The 17,399-nt window shown below is 40.0% G+C and overlaps 1 protein-coding gene across 1 annotated transcript in view; it reads right to left on the bottom strand.

Moving 5' to 3' along the window:
* The window catches only part of ABCA4 (ATP binding cassette subfamily A member 4), a 154,376-nt gene that overhangs the window by 43,983 nt on the left and 92,994 nt on the right, over positions 1-17,399 (bottom strand). The window contains exons 25-32 of the mRNA XM_018559208.1: positions 15,559-15,752; positions 14,408-14,492; positions 13,045-13,250; positions 11,446-11,494; positions 10,567-10,674; positions 7,682-7,711; positions 3,652-3,800; positions 298-422 (exon numbers count right to left, since the gene is read on the bottom strand). Coding sequence (XP_018414710.1) covers positions 298-422; positions 3,652-3,800; positions 7,682-7,711; positions 10,567-10,674; positions 11,446-11,494; positions 13,045-13,250; positions 14,408-14,492; positions 15,559-15,752 — 946 coding nt within the window. The remainder of the gene's footprint in view (positions 1-297; positions 423-3,651; positions 3,801-7,681; positions 7,712-10,566; positions 10,675-11,445; positions 11,495-13,044; positions 13,251-14,407; positions 14,493-15,558; positions 15,753-17,399) is intronic.

Here is a 17,399-nt window from a genome sequence, read left to right on the forward strand (position 1 = left end):
CCCCCCCTCCTCCCCCTCCATGCATTGTCTGTAAGATAATAAAGGTAAGAGATTCTTCCAGTGAAGTCCCGGATACAAATAAGAAGTTGTAGTTTAATACTCTATCATCTACCAAAAATTCAAAAGGTGACACTTTTGAGTGGTCTGACCCGTTGAAGTGTGACCTCACTTTTGGTCCAAAGGCCTGCTGTCAAATTTTAAAATTAGTTGACCTAAGATACTACAATAGTTTTCTACAGTGCAAACTGGGAAATATTATGGGAAGACTCTTTTGACTATTCTACTCATTTCTCTGACCTGAAGAAAATAAACTGTTGTCCGTAGATCCATGGGTGAAGGGTTAAGCTGGGGTATTCTCCAAAGGGAGGTACAATCAGAGTAAGCACTAGAGCCAGCAACACAAAGCTGGCAGGAAGCACAATCTGCAGGAAGTAAAGGCATTTGTATATATGTTCAGCTCCAATCTTCATGAATAGACAGTAATGCTTTGGTGAGTTGGGAAATAAATCTCAAAGGGTAACTATAAAGGGTTTTCTGCATAATATATTATACAAGCAAAATACTTTGTGTCTAACCTGAAAGTTATGCTGGCCATACATAGATTGCTCTTTATTCCATAAAACACAAAATTTGGTGTTTTGAATATTTTCCAAAAAATCAGCAAGCACCACATGATAAAAAATAATGATTTCGCTTTCAAACAATTATATCATAATATGTCTGAAAAAATTCTCATTTATCCGGGTCTTGGTTAGTAGTATTTAGTCACATTCAACTGGACTTGGTATGTAATGTTGAAGATGTTTTGTAACTTCTTCAGGCCACTTCTTTAGTACTAATGAGTGTCAGGATGATACCCCAGCATTTACATAAATTGCACAGACAAATTAATCCAATCACCATGGAATGTTTAGATATTGCTTTTTCTAAGAACAGGATGGAATGTGTGAAAGTTGTGCAACCAGATAATAGTGGAATATGCCAAAGCAAAAGGGACAATTGGGTAAAGAACCTTTGAGGCATAGAGCTCAGCTGGAGAAGGAACTCTTATCCAAGCCACTGAACTTTACTTTGGCACCTTGACGTGTCCTGTGGTGGATATCATTACAGCTACTGAATTGTCCATCCATAACAACCACATATGGGCAGAAGAGTCTGAACAACTCCTTGTGAGGATCTTGGCATTCTGTCCAGTGCCAAAGCACCTCTTTCAAACTTGACTCCACCAGAGAGAAGTGGTTGTACATCACTTAGTGGGGATTGGAGCATTAACATCCTGACAGCCGACAAGGGGAAATTCACAGTGGTCAGGAATACATCTGATTACCATTCTAAGGTGGCTTCTTCTCTGTGATGTCAACACTTATGAGCCACTTAAGAAGAACCCGATTAGCTGTTACAGGAAAAAAGTGACATTGACTGGACCTTGTTCCACCATCTCTATCACAAGGAAACAACATCATGCCTGTATGGACTCCCTAACATACAAAAGGATGTACCTCTACATCCGATGGTAAACAGCATCAACACAGTCACATATAACATTGACAAGTACCTGGCTACCATGCTCTCCCCCCAAGGTGGCAACACTGTACACCATATTCAGAACTCTAAAGAATCTGTCAACAATCTACAAAACCTCTTCAACATTACAGAACACGTGCAGTTGAATATGAATACGTTTTTCAACACAGATATATGGGAAATCTTATCTACTTTTTCACTGCACAGAAGAGATTACTTCTGCTGCTTTTTAACTTTTAGATTTCAATGACTTATAGGGTAGGTGCAATTTTAGGAAACAAAAAACAAACATCCTTTAAGCTTTTGGAAAAATAGACTGGATAAACAGACAAATCAAAGTTGTCACTGCCTATCGTGCACAGGGATGGAACAGTGTTTATACTATCTGGTGCTGGAGAATTTTACCCTCTGAGCTTGTCCTGGCAACGATGGTTACTAGGACAGAAAGTGATGGAACAACTACGATTTTACAGTTGTCACTAGAAAATAAGATGAGGGGAATCTTTCAATGGGTACATCTGTTCTGGGTAAACTGTCTGAGATGAGATTTACATCACTTGGAGAAGTTTTTTCTCACTTTTCATTGTGCCTTAAGGACAGAAAGTGAAGGGACAGCAAACCAACAAAAAAAAGACTTAAGTGTCAGGAGCTTTATTTGTGATTCTTTACAAAACTGACAAAATACAGTTTTGGCTTTAGATGCACTTCAATGTAAGTGTGTTGCCTGGGACAGCCATTATTCTTTATGCAGTGCTTGGTCTGCAATGTGTACCACCATTTAGAGGGTGTCCCGGTGTTACTGTCGACGACCTGCAAAGTGGCAGCAGTGTTTTGGGTGCCCAACACTGAAAGAAGCCAGAACGGTCAGTAGGAGTGATCTTTGCCCACCAATAGAACTATAATCCTGGCCCAGCTGGGGTAGAGAGCTCAATACCAAAGCGTGTGTCCAACACCAATGCTGGGGGGTTATTCTTATGCTTCCAGCCAGCCACTGATCACCAAAGAGGGGAGGGAGGAGGTTACTTTTTACAGCCAGTCACTGCTTATAACTTCCAAAGCATTACTAGCATGCTGTATTTGGGTTCAGTTGTTAAAGTAAAAAAAAAAGTACTATAGAATTGGAGGCTTCTTTAACCTTGGCCAGTAGATGCTATCATGGCCTTCTGACCCTTGAAAGGTATAATTGTTTCAAAAAATTCCAATGGTCATCTTTATAAGCCGCTGATCAGGCTGGTAACTATATATGTATTTAAAACCTGGGCAACAACCTGAAAACAAGATGAAGTTTGGTTTGGGGACTTTGAGAGAAAAGTCCTCCAAAAATATATGGCACATACTTGAAAGAGAAAGTTGGCAACTGAGAAACAACTATGAAATGAATCAGTTGTGTGTTGACTTTGAAATTCATGAAGTCAATTTAATTCATCAGGACTTAGGCAGGCAGCTCATGTCATCCGTTGGATCAAAACAACCCTGCCAAGCAAATTTACTAACTGAACCTGAAGGACATAATGTGAAAACGGGAAAAAGTGCAACCAAAGAATGCCAGTAACTCCTAACTGGCAAGAAGGAGACTTAAGCACACTCTTGGCGGTAGTGCATGCATAGTAATTTAAAAAAACTGTATGTCAAACACCAGAATTTGTAACACTATGCCAGGCCTGGGTAAGCCAGGCAGAAATTGGACTCGTCTGCATCTAAGGCCTGTGCTTCTACTATATAATAAAAAGGTTGGAAGTGGGTTTATTTCTAAAGAATACTTACCCTTTAAGTCATTTTAATAAAAAAAAAAACTCCAGCAAGCTGTGGGATTCATTCAACTAGTTCTAGGTTTTCTAATGCTTTTTATTCATTGTTCACTGTCCGGCTAAGAAAATTAGACAATGTATGGCCAGCATTACTAAAAACAAATTTAATAATCTATTGGTTAATTGTATTCTAGATCATTTATAATGAATAATGAGAATAATTAGCTTAATAGTGTCATAATGTAAACAATAAAAATGCTATACATTCAAATATTTACTTGCTTATACAAAGACAATTGGCAGCTATCATTTTCTGCATAATACAGATAGCAGATCTACTATGAACTACATTCTTAATAATTAAAACTTGTGACATTACCTGAGCGAAGAAATCTTTGCGACTGCGTGTAGCATGCTGGAAGCGCTTAACTATTAGTGCTTTAAACTGTTGGAACATAAGATCTGAGCCTTTGATCTGATGGGATCCTTTACCATGTGTTTCACCTTCAGCAGATTCTTTATTGCAGGCTGTAGACTCTTTTCTGATATCTGGTGGTTGGTCTGAGATTAGCAAGAGCATTACAATGTATTTTATGCAACAAATGCATCCTAATAATATGCCATAGCAATATTTTAAGACAAACTAACTGCCTGCTTGGATTGGATAGTTTTCAGCACTGGCAATGTGAGGTCTCAGTGAATGCCTCTTGGAGCAGATAGAGTAGTTGGCTGATTGCACTGGTTGTTTTAGACTGCACTTTTAGGGCCTATTTTAGTGTTAGGGATTAGGCTAGCGTGGGGCTTAAGGTTGAAAGAGTTAGGCAGTTTAGGTTTCAGGGAATATTTTAAAGTTATCTGATAAGTTAAGGGTTAAAGATTAATTTGAAGGTTTAGCTTGGGTGTTTGGTTTAAAGTAGGAACCTAGCACCTCATGGATATACAAGAGGGGCTGCTACAACCTTCGTGTTGCAGCAGTAAAACAGGGGGAGAGCACAACTGGTCACCTGCCTGTGACTTCACAAGAGTGGATGCACTTGTAGGCAGTTGGTGGCTGATGGAGCAGGCTTTGCCAGTACAGAGATTGCAAATGAGGTGCTTCTCTGTGTCTATAGCAGTCCTTATCAATATGGCTTGAAGGGATGAAGAGACCAAAGCTGCTGCCTTGTTTAGGGCCCCATTTAGAATTTAAGGGCATATAAAGCCAAAGCGTAATGTTTTCCTTTTATATAGAGTAAGTAAGGGTTAGAACCTCCATCAGGTTTTCAACACTGTCTGTATCTCTGCTGGGGAAACCTACTCTCTCTATTTGTCCTAGTGGCCATTGTTTTCAGTATAGAAAATGATAGGAAATCCAATATTTTGGAGTTGTTACAAGAATAGGAGGTAAGAGGAAATTTTCCAATGGGTAAACGAGTTTTGGTTACAACGGTCTAAGATGGAATATCTTTGAAGAATTCCACATGCTGTGCGTTGGGAAAGGGTAATCCCACGGGTCACTGACAGAAAAAAAAAACCCGACAGTGGCCTTAACCATTCCCTACCCTATCCAAAACTAAAAAACAAAAACAAAAGTTTGGGCTTTACAGAGATTTTAATCCATCTGTGTGTTAAGGATACTTATGAGGGTTAGGGGAAGGGCATAAGTTGGTTGACTTTTGTTCGCTACAAGCCTATGGGAATGTATAACCCGCTTGAAGCAGATTAAATGCAGGTTAAAGAGTGCTCAATTGCAGGTCAAATGCACCTGCATATGAATTTTAAATTATCTCGGATAATTTAAAACTGATGTCAAACTGATGCCCACTGACAGAGGGCTTTAATGTTAAAGGCATAATATAGGGGTTAGGTTAAGTGTTAAGTTTAGGGTTAGGGTCAGGATTCAGTCAGGGACATCTTTGGATACTGTTTATTTTTTATATATTGTGTGACTTTAGTGCTGAAAGCCCACGCTGAGAGCAAACAGCATTGGGCTCCTGACAGAAAAAAACATTGTAAGGATTTAAGACCTTCTGAAGCTGCAAAAGTAATTAGGTGTAAGGCCAAGCTACTATTTGATTTATGTAAAAAAAAAGAAAACCTTAAATAACATTTAACCTAAGCTGTGCTCAGGGCTGGATATACCATTAGGCTCAGTAGGCCTACAGCTGGCAGAGGAAAAGGTGATCCTGACAGAGAAGTGTTGCTTTGCGCACCAAGGATGTGTGCCTATAGGCTCCAGTCATGGAGATCCAGCCTTGGCTGTGCTATATGGATATAAAATACATTATTACAAATACTGTAAAACTTAATGTGCATTCTACTGTTCATCTGCAGAGATTTACATAATGGATCTTTAAAGGTGACCACAGTACACCTTGAACCTAATCTGCCAATATTTGTCCCATGTATGGTATGAAAACAGATTCATGTGAATATCTGATTGGAAATAAGAATATAGAAAATTTGACATTTGCATCTGCCAGTGAATTCATTGTGTGAGAAGAGAAGAAAATCAGGAACACCACAAACACCATACCTTCAAAAAAATGTAAGGGAGAATCCAACATCTGCCATTGCCCAGCTCTAAGAAAATTGTAGTCTGGAAAACTCACCAGCACCTGAGAACAAATAGCAGAAACAGAAAGCACATCTCTGTTTCTGCTCTTTATTCTCAGCACAGGGCAGGACAACCTTTCCCACAACCAGATTGCCTCATTTTGTTGCTATTGTCCTCATAAAAGTGCACATGTTTTCTTCAGCTCTGCTGTTCTCTCTTCGTTTGGAATATTTTTTCTACCATCAACAGCTGCTGGTTGATTCATGCCCGATATGTTAAATCCTGAAAGTTTCTCAAGTCAGTCAATGAGCACAGGCTTTCCCAGTTTATACTGGTGTTCTCATTGGAAATGTCCTGAATTTCTGGAAGTTTCTCCACTCATCTACAGCCACTGGTAGATTTAGGCCAGATGTGGAAATCCTGATAACCTCTCCTGTTAGCCAAGGAGTGCAAGTTACAAGTTTTTTTAATCTATACCAGTGTTCTCTTTGCGACAGACCTGGAGTCAGCAATGTATGCCCACCTATGTTCCACTTCACACAGGACTCCAATATTCAAGGCAGGCCAGTATACCTTGGGATTTCTGGGGATGGAGTTATTGGGCCAGAGCTGCGGCAATTCTCCTGTTCCCATCTCTGCAACTCACTGTTGTGATTACCAGGATTATGCTGGGTTGAGGTTTCCTTTGTTTGTTACTAGTCATATCCCTGCCCTTCAGCCTCTCACCTGCACTTCAGGTATTTTCCAAGGTGCTCTTGTGGCATTCCCATTGTGGGATTCTTAGACAACCTCCTGTTCAGGGTACAGTCAGCACAGGCTCTGTTGAACACTGTGGCATGACTGTCCAGACATTACAATGGTTCGGATGGATCCTGAACCTTCAGAAATCATCATTGAAACTTTAGACTCTGTGATCTTCAGAGTTTCCAGCTCTCCAGTCCAGGAGTTGTCGGACTCCTGGACTGTCAAGGTAGACCCATTTGTGCATTTTCACTGCATCATTCTGTTGTCAAGTCAATCAAGCCCCTGGACAGACAAATTTGTTTGGTACCTCCTGAACTACGTCTATCCTTCCTTGAAACTACTTCCACTTCTGCTTCTCAGGATCGAGACAGAGGGCATTCTGGTTATTCTCATTGCTTTGGACTGGCTCAGGCAGATGAGGTACGCTATTCTGGTTAGTCTCCTGCGGATGCATGGAGGGCTTATCCAGATCATCAGGATCATTTGACTCAAGGACCAATTTATCATCCTACTTCTTGGTCAGTGGCTTTAACATGCCGTTAAAGCCACTGACCGAGAAGTAGCATGTTGAAGCTCAGAATTTTAGAGGGAGCGGCATTTAGGAATCTGTGTTTCCTATGATGCTAAAAGCTAGAAAGCTTTTTGTGTTAGGTCTATCCTCTGGCATTAAAAGCACACTTCAATTGGTATGAGTCTCAGGGCTTTCATGCTAGGAGTTTCTCCATGGCACTAATCCTCTCCTTCCTATAGCTGGGTCTGGACCAGTTTTTGGCTCTCAGTTTCTGACCTGTCAATTTTATTTCAGAGACTGTTGGCCTCTTACTCCTTCATTAAGTGCTGTGTACAGGGAATTTCCATTGTAGCTCTCCCTGTTTGTTCCCCACTATCTTCATTGGATTCTGAATCTCTCAGAGCTTCAGAAAATGCATTTTGAACCCATTAGTGGCATTCCTCTCACCCACAAGATTATGTTTATTTTAGCCATCACCTCTGCAAGGCAAGTGTCTGAACTATAGGTCTTATCTTGTAAGGAACCCTTTCTGGTTTTGCATAGAGACACAGTGGGGCCTTTCACCTCAATCAGGACATTGTTTTTTTGCCCCTGTCTGGCTTCAGTTTCACCAAAGACGATTTCTCTCAAGTGTCTTGCTGTGAGAGTCTATATCCCAGCCACTGCTTGTTTCCGGAAGACAAATATCCTTTTTGTTTCCTGGATGAATCCTGTAAGAGTGCACCGCCTTTTCCTTCCACCTTTTCTAGGTGGCTCAGACTGATCATAATCAAGGCTTGTGTTCTGAAGGATCAGATTCCACCCTCTCCTGCCAGGGCACACTCTGCTAGATCATCATCAAACAAACATTTACTAGATGTGAAGGCCTACAATCTGGTCTTCTGTTTTCATTTTCTAAGATGTACCAGATGTGCAGGCCTCATCTGATGCAAGCTTAGGGTGTATGGTCCTTCAGGCAGCTCTTTGAGCTGCCGGTCAGTTCCCAGTTCTCTGTTGTTTTCTTGGGCCTGTTGGTGATTGTTTGATTGTTGCCCACTCCTCATTTGGACAGCTTTTGGATGTCCTAAAGACTTCCTGTGTTCCTCAATGGACCTTCCCAATAGAAATTCCCTTGGAGTACATTGGGGACACAGATCCCAACCATCTGCGTTTATGATCATGCTGTAAGTACTACTTTGCTACAAAACTGAGGCATGCGGTTGAGGATAGGGTTATCCACTCCTGGCTGTTGCCAGTGTTCTATTCTTCTGTAGACAGCAGTATAAATCGAAGTTAAAGACTTTCTGTGTTCCTCAGTGGACTCCAAAAAAAAGGACTTTACAGTCAGTACAAAAATATTATTTTCTTAGGTGTAATTGTACATAACAGTGATTGTAGAATGAATGATGCCTAGAAATAAGACAATATTTATAAACTTATTATAGGAGTTGTCATTTGCTGAAAGTTTAACAATCTAACCTTGGCTTTAATTAATCTAGAGCTTCTCTAGACAGCAAGCAAGCTGTTGCATCTAATTACATCTATTATATGGGCAATAATTAACCCTGAAGTAATGTCTCTTTCCAGCCTATAAATGTATGCTTCAGCGACCATGCAAAAGAAGCAAAAGCAGGAAATGGCACTAGGATACTTGGCAAGGAAGCATTTTCTTTCAGGTACCAGATAAGGATGGGTAACTTAGGGAATGTCTGGCATTTGCTAAACCATTTTGTTTTTGTTTATTTATTACAATCATTTATATAGCGCCAATATTTTGGGCAGCACTTTACATACTGTACCATTCACATCAGTCCATGCCCTCAAGGAGCTTACTATCTAAGGTCTTTATCACACATGCATCCATATACTGTATGCACACACACACTAGGGTCAATTTAGACAGAAGTCTAAATTATTTTTCCTTGTAGTGTGAGAGGAAATCACAGTATCTTGACTAAACCCAATCAAGCACAAGGAGAACATGCAAACACCATGCAGATAGTGTCCTAGCTAGGATTCGAACCAAGGATTTAATGCTATCCACTGAGCCACCATGCTGTCAGTTTTTAAAAATGACTTACTGTGCTAAAGTTCTATAAGCAAAACAGCTGCTTTAATTAGTTTAGTTGTATTTTGACTGCATGTTGTACTTCTTCAGCATAGTATATATTTATTTTTAATTGAGCGCAATTAAAGACTCCTCTTTTGACCTCTGACTATTGTAACAATGTCTTAAAACCTTTTTTTTGGCTCATTTATTAAGATTATATTATTGAGGTAGACAGTAAGTTGAGGTTTTCATTTGCAGCCTCAATAATATATTCTGAACTGGTAGATCTCAACTCTTCTGCTACATGATATAACATTTTGCAGTTTATTGCTGGCCTAGAAAAACATTATCTAACAGTCTAGGTTAGAACTGCAGACGTTGTACTACCACTTGCTGGCTTCCTCCCTCATCAGAGATAAAGATGTGGAGCTTGAGGGCCAGTTCATACCAGCTCTGGTGCGTTCCAGCACGATTCCCTGCTGGAACGCACTGAAGCGCACCCGGCTTCCTGCATTCAAGGGCAGGAGGGGGTGGAGGTGCGTTGAAGTTAATGGCACCACAGTCAAGCCCCACAGTGCAATCGCTGCATGCACTATTTTTACAGATTGCGCTGGACCGGAACGCAAGCATTGATGTGCCACGTGTTCTGGTGTGGGCGATCGCACCCCTTCCCGCCCCTGAACACAGGTAGCCGGCCAGGATGCGCTCCAGTGCTTTCCAGCAGGGAATCCTGCTGAAATGCATTGGAGTAGGATAGAAATTCTAACAGTGAATGTGGTTTCCATTTTGGAAACTCCATTCATTTCCAAAGTCAAAATCAATCGAATCAATCAAATTCTAAACCACATTTGTCAAGTCTCTGATGGTATTATCAAATGTTCTTTCAAGATTTTTTTGTATAAATGTTCATGCATAAATCTACCAGTGAATACCCAGCTGAAGTTTGAATAATTGTCATCAAGATATGTTGCAATGCAGAGTTGATCAAAGCATTGAAGAGTCATAGCAGGCCTAGATCCCTATAAGCTTTTCTCAAGTTATCTAAAGTTGCAGAAAGCTTACAAGGTCATTCAAAGTGGCGCTATTTTCAGGAGAATTAATCTGTGGGAGGGGTTTTGATGCCATGATAATCAATAAAAGCTTGTAATACATTTTGATGCAGACTGTTAAAACCTTTCAGTATTAGCAAAGACAAACAGAACAAGTTCTATTTGCTAAAGTCCGAATTAGACTGCCAATCAAGATAAAATATGAGTAGAAAGAACTCTGTGTACAACATTGGATAGCATTGTAAACAGTATGCACCTGGCAAATGGTAATACCTGCGTATATGGATAGGTTTAAACATGTTTTACACTTTTAGTGGAGACAGCTAGTCTCTAATGAGATGAACTTTTAACATGCAGTGACAGTCATTTCATTCAATGATTGTTGTATGGGCCAAGCAAGGCTCTAGACATTCCCATTATTTTACCCATCATTATTCTGCCTGAGTCACCTTTATTCTCAATATTGACAACTGTTGACTTTGGATCCGCTGCTAGACTGGTTCTGGACTTCCGCTGTTGTAACATCCATTCCTCTGTTAGTGCATTCAACCAAAAGAAAGTCAAAAGAAGCAAATGTTAACAATAGAATCTAAAATAGAATAGCTAAGAGCAGACTGCCTTAGGTGAATGGTTATAAAACCATTGCTGAATGGGCATGAGGGGAAAATGCTACCCAAATTTGAAAGACGAGCTCTGGATAAAGCATTCCCATCAAAATCTGGATCTCAGTATGTAAATCCTGTACTCTTAAGAGTTCTGTATTCTAATCTTGCTGACTTGCTGTAAATCAGTGTGTGTTAAGAATCCAAGGACACCAAGACCATGAAGAAGAAGAAGACGCGAAGCTGCAAGTAGTCTTACGAGACCAAGAAAGCCCCCTAACTCTGAAATGCTTAACTAGACGAACGTTATCTTAGGAGCCTTGGCTTTCATCCGAAACCTAATACTAAAAATTAAAAACCAGAAGTGGCAGGGGGATACTTATAACTATTTGCATAAGCATTAGCATAACAAAGGTCACATTTTTTAAAAGGCCAGTACTCAATTGAGTTCCCAGAACCTTTTTGCAATTTTTCTGCATCCTTCTTGTAATTCTACAGGGTACAGAAATGTCTCTTCTTTCCTCATAGTAGGAGATATCCCAATATCATTATAATGTTGCAATGCCAATCTAAGTACATGCATTAGTATAGAAATCCTGGGAGGCATTTTGCCTCCATTGTATTTTTTTCTGTGTATATGAGAAGTGACGGTCTCAAAAGTATGATGTAATACTTGCCAAGCTGTAGAGAAGGTGTCAATACCTGGAGTTTCAGTTCCTGTCACTGAATCAGCTGTAACCTTTAAGAAGATCTGCAGAAATAATATTGAAAGGGTATACAATGTTGTGCTGCCTCATACACTTATTACATTGCATCGTTTTGAATTTATATTAACAATTATTTTTGATTACATGTTTTTCTGCCTTAAGGGCTCGTTTCCAGCAGCTCATGGGCTCATCGCACTGTCCCGTGCCTCAGGAACGCAAGGGATCGCATAGACAAAGTCTCCTTGCGTTCTGGGGTGGAAGGGGGTGTGGCAGTGCCATTCATGTCAATGGCACTGCAGACACCCCCCCTGCAGTGTGATTGGCCGCACAAGGCAGCGTGGTAATACAATACCCTGCACTCCAGCGTGGTACGATCGCAAACAAATTGTGCATGCACTATTTTTTGTGATCGGACCGCACTGGAACGCAGGGCATTGTATTACCACACGGTCCTGTGTGGTCGATCGCACTATGGGGGGGAGGGGGCATCACTGCAGTGTCATTAACATGCCATGCCCCCTCCCACCCCAGAACGCAAGGAGACTTTGTGTATGCAACCCCTTGAATTCCAGACACGGGACAGAGCGAAGAGCTCACGGGCTGGTGGAAATGAGCCCTAAAGTAGAATTGAACTTAAAAAGTAATGATTTGCTATGGTATAGGGAAAATGTATAAATGTTAACGGTGCCTAAGCAATACCCTGAAAAAATTACCTTTTGTCTGGAATTCCTCCTGAAATATAGCAGTGAATTTCCTGGTATGTGAGGCTCTCTAGGCACTCCAGTGCCTACAGCCTCGTAGCTGTATATCTGCAGTGTGAAATCTAAGGTTCTGCTGCTGTTGACTGCTAGTTTCAGGAGATTTGAAGTGAGAACTGGTGATGTCTCTAATGTGCTGCTCACTGTTCTCCTTGCCTGAGGCTCTCATACAAGGAAGTAAAAGGCCTGCCTTGACCAAGAAGACTGTTTTCACACAGTGCAAAACTAAGCATGGCAAGTTAGTTATTGGAGTAAGATAAATGAGGCAAACCACAGGCAATACTGGTGACTAGTCATTTGTCTTCTGCCTGCTTTTTTGTGCACAGCTACCAAAATGTTGTTCCTCTTTAAGAGAGGTTTGCCTTTTCTACATCTCACCTCCAGTAGTTGGAGTATATGATACACTTACCTATAACACTGCTGTCCAGAAATCTTCACTATGCTTCCTGCGTTTGTCAGACAGACCCTGCCTAATATCTTTGGATATCCTACAATTTATCCTACAGTAAAAAGCTTGTCGGCAGCCTGACAGATTGTCAGATGAGATTGTGCCAGTGCAAATCTGAGAATTTTCGATGCCAAGTAGGTTGCACAATATAAATCTCTTGACATTGGTGTTACAGGTGTGTATATTATATGTTCAACGTGTTGGAGGAGGGGAAGGAGGTCAAAAAGGATAAGAGCCTAAAAATTACACTCATCCTCATCCGTAGACATGAACTCTGTATGTGACTATAATTTATATGACTCACATTTTACAGTTCAAAAATTCTGTAAACATTGACATTTGAGAGCTAAAATTAAATGATATGGCATAATTTGCTTGCTATCATTACCTCTTCAAGTGGCGTGTCAGAAATTCCAAAGCTGCTAAGCCCCAACTCCCCGATGGTTTCCTCCAGCTCTCGGAAGAGGCTGGCATAGGCTCTGTAGTTGAAATCTTTACTGGGGAGCAGAAAAATTAGTTCTTGTCCAATACTTTCTATAAGTTTGGCCTCAGGAACATGGTGATGGATAAGCTCAGTCAATCCAGCTATATCACCTATTAAAAAGAATTGAATATACAGGAATATATTACACATTTTAGTATTATAGGATCGTTAAAACTAAAAGAAAAATAGTAGGCACTGATCCTTTATTGAGGTACTACACAAAATTGTGTCTGCAATGCATGCAGTGGAGTGTTAGGTGGGCGATCGCCAAAATCCATAAGGGGGAATGTCTTTTTTTTAAATTAAAAAGTGCATTACAAAAACAAACACTTCTCTGGCTTTCATTTTGATTTTTGCATTCAACCCCTACATACCACTGTGTTTGCACAGCATACTGTTGAAGTAAAACATTTTTTTTACTGCCACTGTCTAACCAAAATTTCATAGGATCTGTAGGGTGAGAGGTGTGTCCCTCGTCTCTGTTGTGAATAGATCTGATTAGATTAAATTGCACAGACATCTCACAGCTTAAAGGAGAATTATGAGGTGAGTGATTTTCACTCAGCCTCATAATCTGAGCCGACCTGTGACAATGAAACTGTCACAGGTCGGCTCAGTAGATCGGGAAGTGAGCGAACACATAGCGGCGCTCGCTCACTTCTCGTTCCTGTGCCGGCAGAGAGCCGTGACAGGGGAGGGACTGGATTCCCCCCTCCCCTGTCCGATCCTCCAGCGCTGACAGGCGGAACGGACGGGGGAGGGGGCGGGGCAGAGCCAGCTGTCACTCACGCAGCTGGGTGGATCCAGACTTAATTGTCGGGATCCGTTCCGGCTGCGGCGTCTCAGTATAGCTTGCGGTATACTGAGCTTTAGGTGACGGGAGGACGCTAGTGTGTGTCCTCCCGTTACCCTTAGGAAAACTATGGGGAAAAGCCCTAACCCCATAGTTCTCCTTTAAGTGGTAAACAAGCTGCACCTCCTGCTGGCTGCAAACATGGTAAATATAAAACATTTATACAAAATATTTTATATTTGCTTGCTTACAAAACACATTTTTCAACTGTTATTTTTTAGTTCTTAAATGAATATATATATATTAAAAAAATACAAAATATTATACATTTCCTTTAAATACTTTCCGCTTAATAATTTGCTGATACTCATATTATGACCCATCCTCTTTTACATCAACCTATTTAGTTTGCAAAACTAGTAGCTCTTTCACACAGATAAGACATGATCTATTTCGATCATTCAGGCATCTTACCATCTAACTCTTGTTCCAGTGGATTCTCTTTGGCTTTGGGTGCACAGCTGGGACAAGAGCACGAGCAATCTGAGCGGCACGAAGCCTATAAAAATAAATATGAAAGTATAAACTTGCATACTATTTGTAAGCAAGGAAAACAAATAACTAAACCGTAATGTACAGTGTACATGTGTACAGAGTGCGTTTGTAGTAGATTTTTCAGCAGGAGCAGAATTTACCATAAACCACAGATTTAAGGGGAATTGATAGAAACCAACAGTACTAATAGGCTGCGAATAACCATCCATATGAACACTTATAAGTACAGGTAGGGTAGACTGAATGGTCGTGTAGGAATGCTTTATGGAATTTAAATAATGGAATACATTTTAACTGTACTTGAAATAGACTACGCTGTCTTTGCAGCTGACTGGATGGCTGTTGAGGACTGCCTAATCATCTGTGATTGTTACAACAGACATTTTTCTCAATTTTTCCACAATACGTTAGGTTTGCCAAAACGTTAGCCAGCCTACAAAGGCTATGTATATACAGTGTGTGTGCATAAAACAATAAATAAAATGACAATGCTAAACTCAGCTCAGTTCTTGACTATCAGAGTTCCCCAAAACAAACAGGGAGCACGTGTACCTTTTTCAGTGTTTTTTCAGCACTTAGCTTTTTCACACAGCAGCAGGCTTCCACAGCAGACAGAGTGAGAGCCCTAAGCATCAGTCAGCATGCATACATATAGGTCTGTGCATAGTTGAGACTAATAATGAGGACTGGCTACACAACAGGATGCGGACCTAGGAATGGGGGACTTCTACCACCCAAAGCTCTACAAAGCCTCCAGGCTTCAGAACTCAGCACGGAACTTTTTAAGATTGTGAAATAACAAAAGGTTTGTTTTCTCCACATCCGTCATAAACCCTGGAGCCCCTCACCATGTGTATGTGAGAAACCTAGGGGACACAAATACACCATTCACAACCCTGCCGGCCGTACAATATATATTCCAAAAAAGAATGTCTTAATATTTGCTTGCAAAATTTTAATTTATAGAGCAGTCACAAATGGTCAAAAAATAACTCAAGAGATTATCATTTTGGGTCTTTCAGTTTTAATAGATTTGCAAAACAAAGAGAGTTGGGAGATTGCAAACTTACAGAGTCTTTCTTTCCTGATTCTTTCACATTTCTCATTCTTCGGACCAGAGTGAGGTAGAAGCCTGTTCCAAAGCAGTTCTTTAGGAACAATGGTGAGCCACTGCAATAGAGCTTTCCTTGAGATATAATTGCAATTCTATCACCTAGGAGGTCTGCCTCATCCATGTGATGGGTAGAGAGAATAATAGTTTTGCCTGTTTGAAAAGAGAAGCCAGCACACATAAAGTGACATACTTTATTGTCAAAATATAAACCTTACACCCCTTTTATTTTTCCCTCTTCCCTCTCTCTCTCTCTCTCTCTTTCTCGTGTGCTCTCTTGCGTGCATCTCCATTACCTTATCTACCCTTGTAGAGTTAAAAATGGCAGTAGAGTGAGTTGACCCTCCAAGATGTTTTAGCCAAATACCCACTCTAACAGAAAACACAAATCAGTAACAGCCAAGAATGTTCATTATTTTTAATACTGAAAAGTAATTGTCATTAATCATATACATTTATCAAATTTTAATCTTTTTAATTGTATAGGTTGTTAAAAATAAAGAATTTAAAGCATTAGATAGCTTTAGATATTCCAGTCCCTTACATGGTTCGTATATACTTAATTTCACACTTTTTTATATAAAAAACTTGAAACAGAGTTTCTTAAAACCAGGGGCTTTGCATGAAAACTGCTCTACCATATTCACATATGCCAAGTAAAAAGGTGGGTTTATTTTGTTATATAGATCTAAATGTTATGACATTCAATAACTCTTTAAAGCCCAGTTCCACCTTGGCAGAGGTATTTAAAAAAAACATATGCCGGCGATGTACACCGAGTGAACATGAAGCAGGCATATGCAGTTGCTGTATATGAACACAGAAACTTACATTTTTTGTTAGCTTTCCTCTTCATATTCTCATGGAAATAGCCACCTCTGTGCTGTGCAAGCAATGTATGTATATCTTTCTGTGACCTATCCACCACCGTCCCCCGGACAATGTATTGTGTGCAAAGGCAGAGCTGGTGTTTAGTGATCGTGTTACAAAGGGTCACAGGGAGGGGGCAGCTGAGTACAGTCTGACTCTGGTGTCAGACTGATTTTCGTGTGGCTTCAGGCCTAATAAAAACTTCATAGAACATGAAGAAAGCCTGCAATGTGAGTCATGAAAATGTGCACATGTATACATCATCACTGCACCTCTTCATTACCACAATAGATGGTAATAACTTACAAAAGTGGAAATGGACTTTAAAGTCCAAGATTAGCTGCACTCATTCTGTTTCTTAGATCGCAGTCTCAATTCAAGACTGCCATAAAGCAATAACAATAAAACTATTCTGCAGTTTATTTTCTGGTTTAGATTAGATAAATTACCCTGGCATAAAAAAACAGATGTATTATAAAGACAAGATCAGTATATTTTCTCATCTCTTCATGAAGAGTTCAAGTACCTGCTTGGGGGGAAAGTTGGCACATAAAATAATTTGCTAAATATATTCTAGCATTTTAGGATAATTTTATGAGCATTTTGTAGCATTTTATATATTTGTATTTTTATAAGCTAGTGTTTTGAAGTGTATTATGGTGCTTTTTAGCACTGAAAATTTGTATTGGGTGTTTTATGACCCTTGCAGATTTTACAAGCTTTTGTGAGCATATACATACAGTATACTACAATGGCAGGTAAACATTTCTAAAACACCCTGATGCAACTATGCCTCAATGTGAATATTCCTAATTAAAAACCATTGAACTGCTAATGTCTAAACATTTTGTCATGTCTAAACAACTGAAAAATGCATGGAAATGCTTGTAATGTAATAATATGAATATAAAAAAATGCAAACTTAAAAAG

The sequence above is a fragment of the Nanorana parkeri genome, unplaced genomic scaffold (assembly GCF_000935625.1).
Source record: "Nanorana parkeri isolate BGI_ZX_2015 unplaced genomic scaffold, ASM93562v1 scaffold382, whole genome shotgun sequence".
Classification (NCBI taxonomy): domain Eukaryota; kingdom Metazoa; phylum Chordata; class Amphibia; order Anura; family Dicroglossidae; genus Nanorana; species Nanorana parkeri.